At 38.3% G+C, this 19,183-nt stretch overlaps 1 protein-coding gene across 2 annotated transcripts; it reads left to right on the forward strand.

Moving 5' to 3' along the window:
* Positions 1 to 3,950: 3,950 nt before the first annotated feature.
* Positions 3,951 to 13,790, forward strand: LOC108667193 (beta,beta-carotene 15,15'-dioxygenase). 2 transcript variants are annotated; one of them, XM_018154187.2, is made up of 5 exons: positions 3,951 to 4,020; positions 9,376 to 9,473; positions 10,525 to 10,675; positions 11,472 to 11,733; positions 12,563 to 13,790. In XM_018154187.2, the coding sequence occupies exons 2-5, from the start codon at positions 9,389 to 9,391 to the stop codon at positions 13,676 to 13,678; spliced, it is 1,614 nt and encodes a 537-aa protein (XP_018009676.1). In that variant the 5' UTR covers positions 3,951 to 4,020; positions 9,376 to 9,388; the 3' UTR covers positions 13,679 to 13,790. The 2 variants fall into 2 exon arrangements, with proteins under 2 accessions (XP_018009676.1, XP_018009675.1); XM_018154186.2 differs by lacking the exon at positions 3,951 to 4,020 and adding an exon at positions 5,675 to 6,002.
* The last annotated feature ends 5,393 nt before the right edge of the window (positions 13,791 to 19,183 follow it).

Raw genomic sequence — 19,183 nt, forward strand, 5'->3', positions numbered from 1 at the left:
AATTTGAAGCACGACTTCCACATGCAGTATGTCAAATTGTACAATTCGCACAACTTACTAGCAAGTAGGGACTTATTTTCTTTAAAATTTTCACTGAACTTCACATCATCAGGGTGACATTTATTTGAATCAATTTATTCGTTGAGGCTAGCTAAAAATTTAATTGTGTTTCCGAGTCCACCAAGTTGTTGTTTTTACTCTTCAAGGGTTGGGTTTCAATCATGCCGAGATGTTCGCCGCATATTCGTGATTGTTATTCAAGTTTCTATCAAAACATCGTTCCGACGTTCTTGATTTCTATCAAGTGTGCAAAGCTGATACCAAAGCTGATTAATTAACTAAGCTGATTAGCATTAATCAGCAAAGCTGATTAATTGTTTGCTGAAATTTACACAGATGAAGCTTGCTTACCAATAATACATTTCTTAGAGTATTTAGGACTTCGTAATCTTAACAATGCAATAAAACAGTATGACCAATTTTCATAGCTCGTTTTCAAGCAATAACTTAGTACGTCAAACCAAACCCGATTTTGACCATCTTATAACAACGAAGCTGCTTAATCACGATAAGCCCCTGTGAACCGAATCGACACTTCAGCGAACTCGCCTGCGAGCTCGAATGCAAAACCTAACTTCATTTTCAACTCTGACACTCATAAATCCGTCAATTATGAACGGATTTTATTCAAATTGGAAGTATAAGTAGATAATATCAGTAATTTGCTAAGCGTTGTCAGAATTATTTTCATAGTTTTTTTCGCGTAATGTGCTGAATTTTAAATTTTTAAATCTTGTACACGACTAATAAAGTATTATGTCTAGTAATTATGTTACGGTTTTGTCTCGTTGTCTTCCAAAGTTGCTTCATAATTCCGTGCCCGGCATTGCTAGTAAATAATGGCATACAATGCTGGCGTGATAATAATGATAATAATGGAGTACAATACTAGCGTCATAACAAAACTAATAATAGCATACAATACTGGCGTGATAATAATGATAATAATGGAGTACAATACTGGAGTGATAATAATGGTAATAATGGCGAACAATGCTGATAATAATGGAGTACAATACTAGCGTCATAACAAAACTAATAATAGCATACAATACTGGCGTGATAATAATGATAATAATGGAGTACAATACTGGAGTGATAATAATGGTAATAATGGCGAACAATGCTGGAGTGATAACAATAATAATAATGGAGTACAATACTGGCGTAATAACAATGATAATAATGGCGTACAATACTGCGTGATAAAAATAATAATAATGGTGCACAATACTGGCGAGAATTAAATTTTGTAAAGTTCGATAGCCATGTGATGTAAAAATGTGTATCATAAATTTGATGAAATAAATGCTTGAAATATATACAAATGGTTGGAAAATTGAACAAAATTCTTGAAAATTGGATATAAAATCTGTTTATTTCGTTAGAAATGCATAAATTCGCAATTTTTCAATTTGGATAATGAATGAATCATGAAGTAAATTATATTATTCGGATTTCTAATTTAACCAAAATATTTGAAAAAATGTAAACATATATGCGTGAAAATAATGGTTGAAAATGCTTATAAAAATGGCTGAAATTGTAAGAAAATAATCCAGATATCCAGAGAAAGTGTAAATGATCAAGTGATCTGAAATGCCGAAATTTTTAATTTATTTCGATTTGGTATATGCATTCGTCTTTTGGGTTGCGGGCAGGTGGACGGAATATGTGAGAATGTCGTGGTGAAAAGAATTCACGAGAATGATTAAAAAATGGATATATCGTTATTTTTTGTGAAAAAACACTATTTAAGCGTTAGTGGAAAACACGAAGAAAACGGTTTTGAAAATAATTGAACAATTTAAGGAATATCTTTGGAATGATATAGCAAATTTGAAGAAAACTTGTCTTAAATGCTGGGAAAAGCGAGTTTCAAGAGAAACGTGATGCTAAGTTAGGTTTACGTACGTGTGAACGAAAGACGCGTTCAGGAAACAATATATTATAATTATTAAAACTAGAAATGCTTAGTTAATTGTTGTGTGGAAATTAGCGAATTAATATGGCAGGGCGCGTGGACATCTCGTACATATTGAAACGCAGAAAACGGGCATCTTTATGAAATTGTTTTCTGCTTTCGCTTGGGAACGGTTTTGCCGCGAAGTTGTTTCGGTAAGCTATGGTAATAATTACATAACATAACATAACATAGTGATGTCGGCGCTAAAGAGTAGGCCTGATGTGGCCTGTCGCCGATTCTTGAACTTTTCGTGCCTTGTTCACAGAAGATCTAATATAGTGTCATTTGACCGGATCTTTTCAAGACTGACGATAGTTTGAAATAGCTATAGACTTCCACCGGGTTCGATATGATGCTAGGCATTTCAAGTCTGAACATATATTTTTCCATAGCTTTATCTAGTCTGTTCTTGAACGCGTTCATACTTGGAACGCCAACGATGTCATCAGGGAGGCTGTTCCACATTAATTAATAACGGTTTCAGCGTTTATTAGGCCGTATAGGCCTGTCGCCGATTCTTAACATCGCAGAACATCTACAGCTTGTTGCGGGCTCGAACTAGCAACTCACTGCTTCAATTTTTGCTTTTGCTTAACCGCCCGGCCTCCTTGCCGATTCTGACCAGAAACTGGCGCAAAGAGATCGAACCCGCGCCTCTCTGCGCCAATCCAGGTAACTCTGAACTTTAACCACTGGGCCACCCTGCCTTTATTTATTATGTTTTATTATTCTAATAGTTTTTTTTCACGTAATGCTTTGAATTTTAAATTTTAAAATCTTTTACACGACTAATTCACGCCATTATACATTATGTCGGTGACTCGAAGCGAGAAGAAATGTTGGCGCGTCGAGAATTTAATTGCAGCGCAGTTTTTTTAGTTTATAGCCGTGGCCTATGGTGTTGGCTCTTGTTTCAAATTCTAGTAATCCTTTATAAAATAAAAATGAATATAATTAAAAGTAATATAATATAAAAAATAACATAATAATTATATATAATATAATATATATAATTAACATAATTATATTCTATTAGAAAAATAATATAATATAATAGTATGATTTAATATAATAATAAAAAGTAATATAAAATCACATAAGGTGTAGGAGAAAAAATATCAGCGAAGAAATTATAAGTCGGATGAAGAAGTGTAATTGATGTGAGTTATGCTATATAGTTTGTTACCTAAAGCTTAGTAAAATTGGTTAACGTTTATTTAAAAGAACGCTCATGTCCTCGTAAACACTTGCATTCTTAGAATAAAATTATAGGGTATTTGAAATTTTTTTAGCGCGCCTAGAAAATTTAAAGGGATTTACTCATTCTATTTAAACAAAGTTTGATTTATCGTAAAATGCCGTCCGTTTTGTGTAGTCATCGTAGCAGTTATAGCCAATTTTTTATTCCTGGTTCATGTTCAATTCTGGCTTCTAAAATAAGCCCAACCAACTCGAGGTAAATAGAAATATCCATTGAGGTTCAAATTTTCCATTGACTATTTTCAAATGTGCGCAATCTATGGAGTTAGATGAACAATCAAGCTCAGACGTTGTTTGTATCATCGTTTTTGAATGTCCTTATAACCTATCCTAGTTTTTCCTCATAAATTTGGGTAATATAAATTTCCCGTAAGACGATTGATTAATCTTGATAATAGCATTTTGAAATTGATTAAATAGCGTATTATTAACGTTAAAATTGTCATACCAAGAGTAAATAATATGGTCGAATTTTTTTTTTTCAATTCGAAGTGGCCACCTTACACGTCAACTTTACCTTGACATAGCGAATTCAAAAATAAGATTTGTTTGGATTTTGATAATGTATTTTTGCTGTTGTTCACCTATAGCGGGGAGGGCATTTTCTAGCATTCATTTGAGTCATTCAATTTCTATTTTCTAAGACAAGTTAGTTGCGTTTGGACAACCGGCGAGTGAGGTTGTAGAAAAATTTTCTCCGTCCGCTCGTCTGAGAAATTCTTAGCGTTAATAAGGTACTTGTGACACTCACAGTAACATTTGTACTCCTCTATAGATTATTCACGCTATTTTGATTTCTTTCTAACCCAACTTCTATCGTTATTAATTTGTCGTTCTTTATCAATTACTTGTGACACTTGCCACGCAGCCACTACACAAACCAATTAAGGTTCTAAGAGATTATATGCATGTGGTCCAGTGATATTAGCTTAGTGCAACAACTGCAGTATTAGTCATTATGTGTTGTGTTCGAGGAAACTAATTTGAACCTATTGCCTGACTTTTCATAAATAGCATTTGTACCCTAACGTAATACTGTCGTAGTATCGGTTGCTTGGTTTTTAACGATACAACGATACAGTAGTAACTGCAGTGTGCAGTTGACTCAACTTGACTGATTATTCAGTGGCAAAATGCAATTTGCATTTTGTTGGCAAATTAAACGTGAAGCTTTCATTCCAATGATTCTATTCTGTTCCAAATAAGTTCTAAAATTAGTTACGAAATTTGATGTTGAGGACATTAAAAATTAAATCAGATAATTGTATACTACAATATGCCCTGGAAATTCAAATTAGTAGAATTTAAATCCGTGAGATAAAGTTTCGAACACTGGAATGAGAAACAAATAAAGCGCGTAGTGAACGAAGAAGCTACAACTACCCAGCTGCGACGTGTCCGCGGGTTCAATGTCGTAGTTGTTAGCCCATTTACTCCAATGTATACACGATTACACGTGATGTACCTATCATCTGCCGTAGAAGTGCGCTGCCTCTAATCCACTAGCTTTGTCTTTGCTATTTTAATCAATATTTTCAGCTCGGGTTATATCCCAATCATAGTTGCCATAAAGATCAATGCGATAATATGTTGCGACTTGCGAATTGCGATGAACGCTTAGCCTTCAACCAAAACCGGTTCGCAGTTACTGGGCGGCTCTGCCATGTCGTGTCCTTGAGAATGAGCCGTGTTGTACAGCAGCAATGAGGAGTGGATGAGCGTAATTTTGTTTAGACCAACGCCTGTTGGGTGTAGACTAACGCCACTTGAGTGTAGACTAACGCCACTTGAGTGTAGACTAACGCCACTTGAGTGTAGACTAACGCCACTTGAGTGTAGACTAACGCCAGTTAAGTGTAGACTAACGCCAGTTAAGTGCAGACTAGCGCCAGTGTAGACTAACGCCACTTGAGTGTAGACTAACGCCACTTGAGTGTAGACTAATGCCAGTGTTGCGTGTCGACCAAAATAAGTTGCGTATAGAACACCAGTGTAGTGTAGACTAATGCCAGTGTTGCGTGTCGACCTCGACCAAAATAAGTTGCGTATAGAACACCAGTGTAGTGTAGACTAATGCCAGTGTTGCGTGTCGACCAAAATAAGTTGCGTATAGAACACCAGTTGCGTGTCTACCAACACCAGTTGCGTGCAGACCAACGCTAGTTGAGTGTAAAGACTAGACCAACGTCAGTTTGTTGTTAACGCTTTTCCGCGCCAGTTAGGCGCGCATTTAATGAGGCAGCTATTTAGTCAGTAGAGCAAACGTAAGTTGTACGTCGCAATAGCTGCCAACATAGGATAAGGCAATAAAATTAGAATTTCTCAATTTGGTTTCAAAAAAATTTCCTGCAATCTACGCTGGCACCGAGTTCTTTAAGACTGTGACTATCAGAATGTGTTGAATCCATGGTTATGTCATATGCGTGTTAGAATGTTTTCCCAGCTGCTTCCTGAGAAAAATAACTTGGTTTAGGAGGTTTAGATCCCCATTGCCAATTTTATTACGCAAATTGAAATATTTTTACTCGCTATACCAACCGTCGTATGATATGATAGGAATAGTATTGTCCTCTTTTAGCCCGAGGTAGGACAGTGACGGACAAATATTTGTGTACAGTGATAGGAACTTGACAGAGAGCTGAATGGCGGCAGCAGCAGGATTACCGAAAACGCGACGTTTAGTTAGGTTCTTCTGTTCGATTGCGGGTTTGGCTGGGTGAGTCTGAAGTCAAAGCAGTCACTGATCAGTGATCACTTGTACTGTCTTGCAGTCAATGATTACTTGTACTGTCTTGCAGTCACTGATTACTTGTGTTGTCAACTCTGCATTCTGCTGGACTGAAGTCACTGCACTCTTCTTCTTCAGTCATGATATACTTGTACTGTCACTGCACAGTGCACACATGTGCTGCTGTCGCTGCACTATAGTGACGCAGTCATTGCACACTTGTACAGCAGTGGTGGCATGAATCATGTGCATCCCGTAAAAAATAAATGTATAGTTACTGGTGCATTTCTGAGAGTGGAGTGTGTTTTATACCGTGTTGCGGCAGCTTGGATTTTGTGCCTTGTGTCGTGATCGAGTAAAGCAGTGGTTCCCACACTTTTTCAGGCTGGCGCCCCCTTTGGCTCCCTAGTGAATTTCTAGCGCCCCCCACAGTCATACGCCTCTTTCTTGAAATTCAGTACGCTGCAATCTTAAAAGATAAATGTTAAACACAAATGTGTATTTCACAAATAGAACTCCATTTAGTGAACCAATGTGTTTTTCACCTGTTTTAACTGATTCAGCACTAGAAACCTAGGACGTCTCGGGCAAATTTACGGCCGGACACTTGGCCAGTCTCACGACCAATCTCCAAATTCAATTATCAAGTAATATCTCCCAAACTAATGAACGCAGCTCAATGAAACTTGGAACATGTATTCATCAGAACTTAAAGTTGATGTTTAGCTCTTAATTTTTTTTAAATTTCACCTTCATTCGTGAGTTACGCGTATATTGCGAAATAGGCCGAAATTGCAGTGATCAAGGAATTTCTTCCAAACTATTGAACAGATTTGAACAAAATTTTGAATATACCTTCCTAACTACCAAACGGTGATTTTTTAGCTCATAAAATTATTTCGATTTTACCTTCGTTTGCGAGTTTTTCATTTCACCGTCATTCTTGATTTCGCACTTCCTTATATTCGGCCCGTATCGCCGGGTAATTTGTCACTTAAATTTGCGGCGATCAAGAAATTTCTTCTAACCTACAGAACAGATTTCAACGAAACTTTGTATATAAATACATAACCTCCCAACGGAGATGTTTAGCTCGGGACACTTTTTATATTTTGCTTTCGTTCGCGAGTTTTACAAATATGGCAGGAACGACCGGCTTTTCTACCGGCCGGTTTAACCAAGAGCCTTATACGTATAGCCGTATAACTCGCAAACGAAGGCAAAACGAAATAATTGTAAACATCACCGTTGCTGAGGTTAGGTATTTAAATACTAAATTTCGTTCAAATCTGTTCAGTAGTTTGGAGAAAATTTCTTGATTACTGCGGATTTAAGCACGTATTGCTGTTTCAATCACGAATGAAGGTGAAATGAAAAAAAACTCGTGAACGAAGGCACAATAGAAAAAATTTTTCACGAGCTAAACATTACCGTTCGGTAGTTAGGACTGTAAATTCAAAATTTCTTTCGAATCTGTTCAGTAGTTTGGATTTTACTTGATCACTGTGAATTTCGGCCCGTATTGCCATATAACTATGGCAAAAACAAACGATGGCAAAATTCTAATAATTTTCACGAGCAATACATTATCTTTAGGTCCTAGTGAATACGTATACCAAGTTTCATCGAGTTAAGTTCATTAGTTGGAGAGATATTCCTTGATCATTGAATTTGGAAATTGGCCGTGAGACCGGCCGCGAGTCCGGCCGTTAATTTGTCCGAGACGTAAACCCAGGAGAAGTTAAAAAACAGATCTGGGTGAAAAAAACCATCGCTGGGAGTCATGTGCTGCACGTGTTGTGTACAAATCGTCAAACAAACGTTAGAAACTTCTGACATTGACTTCGGACTACCGCCCCCCTATCGCCCCCCAAACGCCCTCTCCTTCCTTACCGCCCCCCAAAATCTTTTCACCGCCCCTAGGGGGGCGATATCGCCCACTTTGGGAACCACTGGAGTAAAGCCTTTTGGTGTTTTGCTGGAGCCTAACTAAGTTCAGCTCTGTACTGACCGCTAGTATAGTATGTAGACTCGCCAGCGTATGAGTATCGTGCTTTTTTCTCTCTGTAGCATCATATTCTTGTTTTTCATAACAATAAAAAATAGAATTTGATCTCGGTGAAATAGCATTGTTGTATTTCATTATAATGTAAAATTAACTTGACCATTCGACACGGTCTTCGCTATTGCACCTCGTTCCTAAAAGGAAGCAAAGGCAGTGACGACAATGTGGGGATTATCACCAATAAAATAGAATAATGAAACGCCTAATACTTTGGTGTCTCGATACTATACCAAGACCATTTGATTCGATTTATACGGCGTTACGCAGCCATGATGCATAGTTCTATAACGTAAATTAAGGATTGATGCGCCGAGTTTATTCCGTCTAGTACAGTGCTGAGACAGTTGTAGTACTGATGCTTGTCTAGTGTATGAAGGCTTAATTAATGTGGTGCGTTGCAGGAACCTGAGTTTGGTTCGTTTTATACTGCGTTGAGACAGACAATAACACCGAGGCTTTTTCATGTTTAAAGGACTAACGTGGTTCGTTGCAGGAACCGGAGTTTGGTTCGTTTCATACTGCGTTGAGACAGACAATAACACCGAGGCTTTTTTCATGTTTGAAGGACTAACGTGGTGCGTTGCAGGAACCTGAGTTGGGTTCGTTTTATACTGCGTTGAGACAGACAATAATACCCAGGCTTTTTCATAATTTCATGCTTAAAGGACCAACGAGGTGCGTAGCAGGAACCCGAGTTTGGTTCATTCTAAACTGCGTTGAGACAGAAAATATCACCGAGGCTTTTTAGCGCATTTTCTCATTTATGGAAAAATTGCACTATTGTGCTCGCCATGTTCGTCCGTCTGTCTGTCCGTCCGTGACTTCACGTATTCGTCGACGAGAAAATGCGCTCTCTGTCACTCACTGCAGTGAGTACTGAGGTATATTTTTTCATGTTTGAAGAACTAACGTGGTGCGTTGCAGGAACCTAAGTTTGGTTCGTTCTAAACTGCATTGAGACAGACAATAACACCGAGGCTTTTTTAATGTTTGAAGGACTAACATGGTGCGTTGCAGGAACCTAAGTTTGGTTCGTTCTTAACTGCGTTGAGACAGACAATAACACCGAGGCTTTTTTAATGTTTGAAGGACTAACATGGTGCGTTGCTGGAACCTAAGTTTGGTTCGTTCTAAACTGCGTTGAGACAGACAATAACACCGAGGCTTTTTTCATGTTTGAAAGACTAACATGGTGCGTTGCTGGAACCTAAGTTTGGTTTGTTTTAAACTGCATTGAGACAGACAATAACACAGAGGCTTTTTTAATGTTTGAAGGACTAACGTGGTGCGTTGCAGGAACCTGAGGAAGATGTCAGCGGCAGACTCTCCCGCCAGCGTCTGGGTGCGGCACTGCGAGCAGGACACGCGGGATGGCGTTGAAGGCTCCGTTTCTGGTCAGTTGCAGGCTTGTCCACGGCTAGAGCTAATTATTTATTATATTAATTATTTTAAAAATCCTAAGCATCTGTTTTTGAGCCGCAGTTGCCGGGTGCTTAGTTTTTTTATCTTTATGATCACAATGGCAAGCTGTTTAAGATTTTTCGTTTGTATTTATATACCTAACTCAATGGCCGAGTGATCATGGTTCTCAATTCGTCTGTATGAGCCTTTTTAACTTGCAAAAAATTGTGTTCTCCGCTTACTTGTTATTACTGGTACTAGTACAGATTAGTACAGTTTTGACGTTTCATTTTGCTGCGTGAGTTACGATAGTAGAAGTACTCGACATCCTGCGATAAGAGTTACGATAGTGGAAATACACGATTTCGTAGAGAAGAGTTATGATAACTAGTACTATACAATATCAAAACATCGTACAATAAGAGTTACATCATCGGCAGTTGGCGACGTCTTTAAATAAGAGTTACATCATCGGAAGATAAGAGTAACTCTAAAGAGAGTTACTCTTAAGTCTAGAGAGCTAAGGTAAGATTTCTCGCCACACAAACAAACGATAAATAAACACTTTTTGCAATGAATATCCTCGTTCCTACAACACTGAAGCATTGACACGTACACACATAGTTGAACTCTTCAACTTGTTGATCTAATTCATTATTTCGTGAAGTCACTCCAGTTAACTATTCGAATTGTCTAGTGTTTTTCTATACATAGGTAGCCTACGAGCCCGTGAGTCTGAATCTGAAGTTAAAGAATTGAAGTTGATCAATTTACGATTGAATTCATTAGCAATTAGCAATTTCTTTGTTTACAATACCGCGTGCTAGATAATTAGTTTTGTGTTGTAATTACCTTGTTAAATATTTTATTTTTCATTCATCGGCCTCGCCATCTGATTATGTAAATGCATTTTGATTGGATTTCCAACATCCCCCACACGTTGACCTGTGTACGCAGCTAAACTAGCGATTATTAGCAACATTTCAAAATGTGCTGCTATAATGTGGGGTAAATTCATTTGTTATAGAATAATTGATCTTGCAGGCACCATCCCGCGCTGGCTGAATGGGAACCTCATCCGCAACGGTCCCGGGGGGAAGAAGGTGGGGGAGCATCACTATAATCACCTCTTCGACGGCCTCAGCCTTCTGCATCTCGTTAACATCACTGATGGAAAAGCCAAATACATTTCCAGGTGCGTCCAGATTCGGGTTCCAGGTAAGGGCTTAAACCCGTAGCAGGTACGTCCTGAGGTTGAACCCAGAATAGGTACGCCCGGAATTTAAACCCGTAGCAGGTAGGTCCTGAAGTTGAACCTGAAGCAGACCTGTACGTTCAGATGAAGAATGAACCCCCGTAGCAGGTTCGTCTAGAGGTTGAACCCCGTAGCAGGCGCGTCTAGAGGTTGAACCCCGTAGCAGGCGCGTCTAGAGGTTGAACCCCGTAGCAGGCGCGTCTAGAGGTTGAACCCCGTAGCAGGTGCGTCTAGAGGTTGAACCCCGTAGCAGGTGCGTCTAGAGGTTGAACCCCGTAGCAGGTGCCTCTAGAGGTTGAACTCGGAGCATGTTGTCCTGAGGTTAACAGCGAAGACCTTTTGCTCTCCTAAATATTATAAAGAATTTAAGTTTCGCGCAATTAATTAACTGCTAGTGAAGAAACGTATGAACTTCAAAATTCAAGTTACCGACTAGTCTCGTGTAATTTGATTGGAATATTGTGTCTTTATCTCCTATTAATTAGTCTTCTCGATTTCCTGTTAAAGCTTTCGTTGATTCTAACTCTTCCGTGATTAAGCATCAGAGTTAAATTATAAGTTAAAGTCACAATTGAATTTCTAGATGAAAATATATAGTTGAGTGTATACGGCACTCGTATTTCATTCGAGACTCAACTCTATAGAGGGCTGAATATACCTAGGTGCATGAACCCGCATATACACAGATACATGAGCTTCATATATACCCAGTCATATAAGCGCCATATATACCCAGGTATCTGGAGAGCGAGACTTACAAGCTGAACCACCGTGCGAACCGCATCGTAGTGAGCGAGTTTGGCACGGCAGGAGTGCCTGATCCTTGCCTGAGCCTCTTCGACAAGTTCTCGACGTACTTCAAGCCCGCACTCACCCAGAAACGCACCGACAACTGCCTTGTCAACGTCATGCAAGTCAAGGATGAACTTGTCGCCATGACAGAGCTCTCTACAGTCAGGGTTGTCGACCCCAACACACTGGAGACGAAGCCTGAACTGGTGGGTGGAGCTGGGTGACTAGTTAGGTAATGGGGCTAGTGGTGTCGGGTGAGTAGTGAGGTAACGGGACTAATATGGTGCGGGGTGACTTGCGGTTGCAGAGTGATTTGTGGTCTAATACCAATAAGTAACTAGTTGGACAAGGGGACTAGTGGTCCATTTCTACTGGTTGACTACTGGTCTGTTGATACTTTTTAACTAGTGGGGCAGGGTGAAGAGTAAGACAGAGTGACTAGTAAGACAGGGAAACTGGTGGAATTGGGTGACTATGTGATTAGTGGTACTACATTGAAATTAATATTACATTATTAAATAGAAATTTGAAAGCAAAGAAAATTCCACAAAAGTTCATCATTGTAGAAATGATGAACTTTTTTTTACAAATAAAAAGTCTTCTATTTGTAAATTTAGATTTTAATTTCGGTTGCGTGACTTTCGATTGTACTAACTTGTGATTTTATATGCATTCTAGAATCTTCGAACTGGCGATGGAGGAAAACTCCAACGTTTTCTATAAACTTACGATAAACTTCTCTGAAATTTCCTTTGTTTTCAAATTTCTTGTTAATTTGCGATTAAGCAAAAAAGTGACATCAAAACATTATTAAAAATTCATCGAAAGCACACGCTGGTAGACCATACCTATATACCCATGATCACCGTATAACTGATAATAATCTTATAATCATGATTATCTTAGAATCCACGATCGCCATTTAGCTCATAATCACAGAATAATACGATAACCATAAAATTTGTGATCACCGAATTTATAGGTCCTCGTATAGCTCGTAATCACAATGACCGACCTTATAATGTACTATTGCAGGTCCGCTACACGGACTACGTGTCGGTCCAGCGGGTGACCGCCCACCCCCACCTGGAGGGCAACGTGGCCTACAACCTCGCCTTCAGCACCGGCCCGAGCGGTCCTCCGAAATTTGCCATCATTTCCTTGGCCGACGGCAAAATTCAAAATTCGAAAATCGTGGCATCGGTGCCATGCAGGTGGAAGTTCACGCCGCCTTATCTCCACAGTTTCGGTATCACTGATAACTTCTACATCATAGCCGAAACACCGATGGCCATCGATGCCAGGCTTCTTGCGTTACCGGCTTTCTTTGGCATGAGCTCTTTTAACGCCTTGAGATATTTCAATGGCGAGAAGACCAAGTTCAGAATAATGTCTCGCGAGACTGGAGAGGAGATTAAAGTGAACGCTTATGCACCAGGGTTCTTCAACTTCCACTACTTGAACTGCTACGAGAAAGATGATATGTTGGTTATTGATGTGTGTGCGGCAGATGACAACCTCATCGAATACCTCAAAATGGAGAATATCAAGAAACCTGCCGATGACATGTCCAGAAAAATGTGTAACGTTGAACCAAGAAGGTACATCATACCTGTTGGGAACCTCGACTCAAGCCCCGTCAACGTAGACCTTCTAAAAGATTTTCCTGACGCTAAAATTGGGGAAAATAGAGCCACGGCTGTGAAAGAGGCCAATGGGGAACTCATGGTCACTGGGGTGCGTCTGGGGGAAGTGTTCATGGAGTTACCCCGTATTAATTATCGGTACAACAAGAAGCAATACACGTACGCATACGGTGCCTCAGTGTCCGACTACAAGTTAAAAATGTTCGACTTTGATGGTATCGTGAAACTGAACGTGACGAACGGCGAGACAACTTTTTGGCAGGACCAAGACTACTTCAGTTCTGAACCTGTGTTTGTAGAGACGCCTGGGGGCGTTGAGGAGGATGACGGAGTTCTGCTCAGCATTCTTATCAGTAAAAATAAACCCAAGGAGCTGGCACTGATCGTGCTCAACGCTCAGGACATGAAGGAAATGGCTAGGGTCGACTTCATTGCAAGTGGGGCCGTTACATCCACGTTTCACGGCCAGTTCATTGCCTCGAAGGGAGAAGTTCACGCTTACTAGACCAGTGGCTCCCATAGTGGCAAAGCAGAGACTTTTTAGACTCTGTAACAAGTTGCAATTTTAAGTCCTATAAGTAGACCAATAAAGTATCATGGATCCAAGCATCATCATACATAAGTTATTGGCTTAAATCTTGAGTAAATGAGAAATGTAAATGAACTGAATCTAAAAAATCACTTGTTTGCGCTATGGTGGTTCCTAAACTTTCTAATTTTCTTATCCATGTTAACATGATGCCACAATATTCGTGTTCCTCCCCTTGCAAAAGAAGTTAACATTGATGAATGTATATGTACGACTAAACTAAATAATAAGTATTCTTTTACCCTTCCATTACTCTTGAAATATTCATAGGTTACCTCCATGTTATGTGCCGCTGAGCCACTGTATCAGGCATTGTGAAGGCACTGGATGAGTTTATTTGTTCAAAGCAAATAATGAAATGCTTTAATTTGGTTCTGAAATGTAAAAGTGTTCCTAATATTTGAATTATGTTGAAGTTTTTGATTCAAACTGGCATTGTGGTATAAGTGCGTTTTGTTGCGATTAGATTTTAGTGAGTTTATTGTTTTGGAAATTGATTTCCACACAAATCATTTATTGTATCTGTAAAGTAAAACGTGTTGTCGTATTATTACAATTATATTGAATCTAAACATTCTGAAATTATTTTATAATGGAACATCTTGTTGAATTTAACGGTTAATTTCCCACTGACACCTTTTATTGTCTATAACGATGAAAATGCGCTGTCGTTTTGTTCAGAAATGATTTCTACAGAATTTTTCGAGCAATGTGCATAATTGCTGTGCTAAGGCTGTACACTTAAATAGTGCGAGAAATCATTGCCATAATCTCAGTACGTGAAATCTCATTGATTTAATTGAAATCTGAATTATTTAAATAGTATTTTCATCGAATCTACAGGGTGCGAAGTAAATAAATTTAACTGAATAAAATAAAATTTTATTTATTCAATTTATAATAAACGAGCCAGTTTATTCATTATTTGATTTTTTTGTGGATTTTACAGGTATATTATCCGTGCCTCGTGATAGCAACATTGTTCAGTTTGCGAACTGCGGTAAGATTGGAGAATTTGAACAGAATTAAATTTATGATTCATGCCGACATGTTGCGCTTCAAGCAGCCTACATGTATGTAGCTGCATTTATGCAGCTCAGTGTTTAATCTTTTGTGAATGTTTGCATGGAGACCATGAAGTCTATAAAATATTATATATATAATGAACGTAACTTTGCTTATAAATAATTATATTGTGCTGTTTTTCGCTTCCATAATAAACATTAAAATATATTGCGTGTCTTTATCCAATTGAGGAAAAAGGGACCGGCTACCCTCCAACAAAACTTTTTTGTTTACAGACGGATCGTTTTGAAACTTGGTACACATATGTAAAACAGAAATCTAAGACCTTTGTGTTCATGTAAATTTAAAAATAAAATGAAAGAAAACGTGGAATTAATAAAGAACGGCAAATAAGGGGTACTCTAAAAAAGTTGATAACTTTTGCAAATCACATGCTACAATGTCGAGACACATATCATTCGATTTGTAACAACAATATCTAACGACTGTAGAATCCCGATTTTTGATTTTCCTCATCGTTTTTTTCGCGTTCTTCCCATTTTTAGCCCCCCCCCACCTTCCTCCCCCTCCCATATATAAATCAAACCATGCACATGACATATTAAAAAAAAGGTTTCTAGAGTCGCTAGGTATTGTTTTTACAAATCGAATGGTATGTCTCTCATTGCCGTAGCTTGAAAACTGTTGGAGTTATAATTTTTTAAGATGGCGTTTGTTGTGAACGCAACATTTGCTTTAGAATAGTAGTTTAATTCCGTGGTCTTGCTGAACATTTTCGCTCATTAGTCACCTGTCGGCTGCGCGGTACAGACCAAACTTTATTCAGGAACGAATTTTGGTGAGCTTAGTTCTCTTGTTTGAATATTTCTTTGCCGCTTAGAAAGCCTTGGTTATTTACTGTAATGTTTAATATTTGCGAATATTGTTTATATATTCAATGACCTTTTGTTTGTTTTAGTTTGAATTTTTTGTATTTGTACTGGTTTCTTTCCAGAAACCGTGTCATCTGGGATTATGAAGAAAAAGAATGAAACCTGATGCACGCGTATTCAATTAATCCTGCCTTAGATAACAGTTGCGCTGAAAAGCACTAAATAGTCTGCAACAGCGTTTTTTGGATTTTTGAATTGTTCAGGGGAGCCAACTTAAGTAAAATTCATTGAAAACAGAAGAATATGCCCAAAAAGTCTTGATATTGTAGCCCAAGCTTTCCCATTGCCAATTATTTGCATTCAAGGTACCAGCACGCGTCTTTAGACCTATTTATATTCAATTTACCGTGAATAATAGGCTATAAAATGACTTTTTATAAAAAATGACTTTTTTTTTACACGAGCATGCTTCAGTACATCAGGATAAATTCCAGTAGACATACACAAATTAAAGATATGAGCTAAAGCAGGCGCTATAATATCGGGAACCTCGCACAATACTCGAGCTGAATTTCTTCAACGTGAAGCCTCTTGCCTTTGCACAATCGTAGCTCTTTATCTCAGATGAAGAAGTAGGAGATAGGTAGCATGACGCGTTACAGAACGGAACATCACAAGTCGTATTACCCTGCACCGGACCTAAATCTTTAGTTATGTCATTCGCGACGGAGATAAAATATTCATTGAATTCAATGGTTAGTTCAGAATCAGGCCTTAACTTGTTATTTTTATACTATTCAATCTTTTTGCGCACAAGATTACTTGCAAGAAGAGAATTAACAGTATTCCATAAGGCCCTCGAGTCATTATAGTCTTGCTGGATTTTAGTCGAGCGGTGTTGTTTCTTGACCATTTTCAACAGCACATTCAAGACATTCCAAAATATCGAGTAAGATCCACGACAAATTGCACCAGAACGGAAAGCTTCAGGAGTTTATGCTCCTTCTGGATTAAAGATTTAATTTCAGTGGTAACCCAAGGAGGTCCACGTTTTTCAATCACGACAGACTTTATTGGAAAGGACGAGTTGTAAATTTTGAAAAGTTCATCCAAGCAAGACCGCATGGCAAGGTTAGGGTCATCAATATTAGTTATTGCTAGGGAAGGAAAAAATCTCATATGTCGACAACTCAGTTTCAATACGGAGCTGTCGACAACTCAGTTTCAAAGTAAAAAAATGTCTTCAGATGGTCTGATATGTCACAGTCGATAACCCCTGCTTCTGGATTAGATCCACAAGAGAAGTTGCACCAAATATTGTCAAGCAGTGAATATAATGTAATAGAATTTTCAGGAGGATAATCTGGTAGGTTTGGTTATGACTGGATAAAAATTATAACAAAGAATGACATGAATAAAAGTACTTATATAATTAGTCTGCTTATATCGCAAGTTCACAAGGAATTTAAAAGCAAAGAAAACGCCAAGAAAATTCACCATATCGATATTGAAAACGTTTCGGAGTCCAGCTCCATCATCAGTTCGACTAAACTAAAAATGAATAAACCACGTTTTTCGTTTTAGATGTTGTAAAATATTTTAACTGAAATACAAAAGACCAAGAAAATGAAAGCAAACAGAGATCAGTAGCTGCCGAAAAATTATTTTCTACTTTTGAGTCCACATGAAAAACGTGGTCTTTAAAAATTTTTTTTATACATTTTTTCTCGTGTCAGTGCGACCAGGTCCTTGCGGCCAGGGATTGTTTTCTATCTGTGAAAAATTTGAATGGGCAAAACTACTCAGTTCCGACGGCTTTGATGTAAACAAACATTATATTAAGTCCTCCAAGTGTATGATTAGCCATGAAAGCCTCGTGATGAATCTAGCACTCACCACTGAATAAGAACTTGATTGACTTTATACCTTGTCCTTGAGAGTCCATTGGGCTATTGAAATAAATTTTCTTTCCGGGATCCAAGATGCAGAGTCCTTTGAATTTATTTCTTCCTGATGGCGGTCCGAGGAAGACATTGAATCTGAGTCCAAGGAAAATTGAATCGACCTTTGAGGTCAGAGGCGACTTTAGTAATACTGGCCGTTGGTAGATGGACATCGTAGCACGGAAGTATCGGGGGCGTTGGAAATTCTGACGCTACCGAGATTCGGTGGCATTGATCCTTTTCACCACTAAAACATTTTTCGTACAGCCGGAGAAGCAATTGGAGAAGCAATGGAGAAGCAATCAGCTGGAGCTGGAGAACAATCTCCAATCAGCTGGAGAACGTACAGCTGGAGAAGCAATCAACCAACAAAATGTGACTTTTCTTCGACGCTGTTCGAGTGCGCGCAATGAGAGAAAGGCTCTTCTACGGGCAAAGCTACACACATAATACGCTTTTCATGAAATTTGGAACATTTTTCGTGGGTTTTTGCTCCGGGAGAAGATTGCGTGGAATGACAGGCATGAAGTGAGTTGCCAGGGCAAAAAAATATTTCACTCCTAAAAATGACTCTCATCCTGCTTTCTATTTCTCATCCTTGAAAAAAATTTACTTATTTTAATTAAATTCTTCTTGTTGTTCTTTATATTTGATATGATTTCGCTGACCATGGTGTTTGGAAGACTCTATTTATTTTATAAACCGAATTGTGCACATAGTTCATATTAATGCAAAATTGATTGAAGACCAAGGAATGCCTTCTATTACCAATAAGAATAAATAATCAATTCATTGAGGAAACGAACAATGAAACTGTCAAAAATGGTCAAATTGACAGAAAAAATTCAGCATGAAACGGTAAATATTATCCTCTCGTGGACTTAAATGCAATTTAATTCCAATCACCATCAATATAGGTATAAATTTTACTGCTACTAATTTCAAACTTCCTAACACGTGGTCACTCTAACTAGATGCGGTCGATCGTTAAGCCTTTAGATACAAATTCAAAGCATTGGTCAAATTATCTGCTGCATACAGGGATATTAATTTTGCTCAATACCGCGTTTTATATTTTCCGTTTCTGCGCACTGTTACAAAAATGATTTTTCGTATTCATGATGTTTGATCGACATGCACCGATAATAATTCACTCGACATTAAATCTCTGTCTCGAATGCAACAAGGCACTGTTCATGTCTTCCCGCAACATGGCACTCTAAATTTTAAATAAAACAAATGTGATTCAAAATAATAGTGCCAGGAACAAATTCCAAGACAAAGGATTTTCAACCCGGTGTATCGGTGATGTTCAACACCAATTTTTAGCATTGACTTGAATTTTGTGGGCACATTAACGACATAATAATGATTTGTAAATTCGCATAAAGATAAAATTCGTAGGGTCTTTGCCGATTATTTTCTTTTTTGATTAGAAATTGTTTGAAATCGTATTGGCCGACTTGGCACCTCGAAATTATGTCGATCCATTCATGGGTATTCGGCAGAAGTTGACTTGAAGTACTCATGATTTAGTTGTGGTTTATTTGACGGTATATGAATTAGTTTTACATCTAATT

This window comes from Hyalella azteca, unplaced genomic scaffold, assembly GCF_000764305.2.
Source record: "Hyalella azteca isolate HAZT.00-mixed unplaced genomic scaffold, Hazt_2.0.2 contig16259, whole genome shotgun sequence".
In the NCBI taxonomy this organism is placed as follows: Eukaryota; Metazoa; Arthropoda; class Malacostraca; order Amphipoda; family Hyalellidae; genus Hyalella; species Hyalella azteca.